The sequence below is a fragment of the Monoraphidium neglectum genome (genome assembly GCF_000611645.1).
Source record: "Monoraphidium neglectum strain SAG 48.87 unplaced genomic scaffold scaffold00448, whole genome shotgun sequence".
In the NCBI taxonomy this organism is placed as follows: Eukaryota; Viridiplantae; Chlorophyta; class Chlorophyceae; order Sphaeropleales; family Selenastraceae; genus Monoraphidium; species Monoraphidium neglectum.
Window position 1 is genome coordinate 11,727 of NW_014013180.1, and position 2,834 is coordinate 14,560.

At 61.8% G+C, this 2,834-nt stretch overlaps 1 protein-coding gene across 1 annotated transcript; it reads left to right on the forward strand.

Moving 5' to 3' along the window:
- Window positions 1–1,834: 1,834 nt before the first annotated feature.
- Window positions 1,835–2,243, forward strand: MNEG_3534 (hypothetical protein; the record flags this gene model as incomplete). Its single annotated transcript, XM_014047988.1, has 2 exons — window positions 1,835–1,928; window positions 2,092–2,243. 2 exons carry the CDS (start codon window positions 1,835–1,837, stop codon window positions 2,241–2,243), a joined length of 246 nt encoding a protein of 81 aa, XP_013903442.1.
- Window positions 2,244–2,834: the final 591 nt, after the last annotated feature.

Sequence of the window (2,834 nt, forward strand, 5' to 3'; positions counted from 1 at the left end):
TGATTGTGGGGAAATAATGGTGTCACACACGGAGAGGAGGGGGGGCGGGACGGGTTGCAAAGGGAGAGGAAGGCAGGGTTGCGAAGGGTGGGGCCCTGTCTTTAGGGGATGCGAGGCGCGGGCGACGGCCGGCATGAGGTGCTGAGGCGCACGGGAGTGCGAGGGCGCTCATTCTGCTGCGATTGCCAGGCGTGCACCCGCCCACTCAATGTCCTGCTCTAGAGCAGCCCAACCCGTTGTCCGCCGCCTCTAGCTCCGTGCCGCACCTTCTGTCTTAAAGTCTTTGCTCACCAGCTCCAAGCCCCTCACCCAACCACTCAGCGTCGACCTTAGGATCCATTGACGCATGAAAGCCCAACTCAATTGTCCCAGGTAAACGCAGTCCCGATGCCGGCTGGCCCCGGCAACCCCTGCGGCATGGGCTTCTACGCCGAGGAGACCAAGCTGACCACCACGGCCGAGGCGCAGCGGGACGTAGACTTCTCCAAGGCCCGCATCTGGAAGGTGCGTTTTGCGAGGTTGATGCACGTCTGGGTGCGTAAATCAACGCGATATGAGCAATCTTGTACTGGATCGCAGCACGGGGCGCGTTGCACATGTGCAACAGTGTGCACTGTTTCACGACTTGTGCACGCGTCAGGTATGGGGTGGACCCCTCATTTGGACAAACCGCTGCGCTAGCTGATGAGCCGATTGGGCCGCCGCAATTCCTGACAGCGCCGTCTCTTTTTCACCCCGCCCTCAACCCCACTCGTTCCAAATTCAAACCTCCCGCCAGATCTCAAACCCCAACGTGCTGAACCCCATGAGCGGCGCCCCCGTCGCCTTCAAGCTGGTCCCCATGCCCTCGCCACCGCTGATGTCCGCGCCCGACAGCTACACCGCTGGCCGCGCCGTCTTCGCGATCAAGAACCTCTGGGTTACGCCGCACAGTGACGCCCAGAAGTTCCCGGCGGGTGACTACGTGTACTGCGGCAACGAGTGCACCGGGCTGTCGGTGTACGCGAAAGAGGTGGGTGCGGGTGCGCGTGCGTGTGTATTCAGAGCCCTGCCTGTGGGCGTTTCACAGCTGCAAGTGCGCAAGGTGCGCAGGGCAGCGCCAGGAACTTGACATCTGGATTGTACACGCTTGTGGGCCGGCTGTGTTGCATGCCTGGGTGACGGGATGTGGCCGCCTGCTGCATGCCGCGGTGGTGCAAAATACAGGGATGTGCACGTGTGGTAGGGCGCCGGTTGCAAACGCAATTACTTTGGCATAGCAGAACACCGCTCGCATGCCAGTTGGCCGGCTGCCAACTGCTACAAGGCCCCCCGATGACATGCTTGGCATCTTTCAAGCCCCGGCCGGCTGCCTGCTGCGTGCGCAGCAGGCGCCTCCTCATGGCGGAGCGCTGGCCGGCGCTGGCATGGGCCGGTAACTGCATGATCCTGCGTCAAACCATTGTTGCATTTGAATGTATTCATCCAGTCACACCCGACTTTGCTACTTATCCAGGACGTGCCTCTGGCCGGCGCCGACCCCGTGATCTGGTACTGCTTTGGCGTCACCCACGTGGTGAGCCGCGCGTCACCCGCACGACACTCGGCGGCACCATCTTGCGTGGGCGCCGCGCTCTGGACGCCTGCGGGCTTTCTTGTTGTGCCGCATAGCCGTCCATCCAGCGCAACAAGGGCGCCAGCCGGGTCTCCAGAGGACGAGCCGGCATGGGTTGCCTGTTGGGTTGGGAGAGAGTGCCCACATGTCGCGGTAGGGGCGTGCGGCCGGCCCCGGCCGTGTGCTCGCGAGCACCCCGCCCTGGCATTCCCCAACAAATTATTTTTTGACTGGGATGTGATGACGTCATCACCCCAGGTGCGCGTGGAGGACTTCCCTGTCATGCCCTGTGAGGTCACCGGGTTCCACATCAAGCCCTTCGGCTTCTTCTCGGGTGAGCGGGAACTTCTTGGTTTGGCAGCTCAGCATTCACGGGGCCGGGCGCGAGATGCAGCAGGGCAGGGTGCAAACCTGCTGATACGTTTGGACGATGAAGACAGCACAGCTCGTGGCATTATTGATGGCTGACATTTCGGTTTGCCTCGTTGGCGATGCAGGCAACCCGTCTGTGGACATCCCCCCGGGCCCGAACAAGGCCAGCACGCTGGCGGGTAAGAGCACATGCTGCGCGCACGCCAATGGCGCCGCCAACGGCACGGTCAACGGGACGGTCAACGGGGCGGTCAACGGCGCCAACGGGCATGCGTGAAGGTCCGTGCGGCGGGCGGCGGTGCGCGGGTGTGGCTGGTGGGTGGGGTGCTGGGACTGGGACTGCTATACCCAGCCCTTGCGTCACTCTGGCCTCGTCACAAATGGGTTTTTGTATCATCAGAGGCTTTCACACATTGGCCTTGGTTTAAGGCCTGAAGACCGCGTCTGCAGGCACAAGATTATCACAGCGGGCTGCCATCATGCTGCGCCCGATTTTTAGGATGTGTGCACAACATCCGTTGGGGTTGTCTATTGCCACAACCCACCACATTGCCAGGGGCGTCTTTGCCACACGGAATCGCACTGTCAGGAGTGTCTTTGCCACACCACAAACTGCAGGTTGCCAAATGAAGTGTTTGGCGCGCTCACATGTACCAGCACGAACACAAGCAATGGTCTTGCACAGTGTAAAGATACCCAAGAAATGTGCAGGAAGAGTTGCCGGGTTACACATGCAGGGGTCAGGTGGCGATGCGGTGTATATTTGGGCCTGGTTCTGGGTGTTGGCGGGACAGGGTTCGGGGGGCAAGGGGCTGGGGACGGGCGCCGCGCGTGCGTGTAGAGGATGTCAGGGGCAGGATGGGGCGGG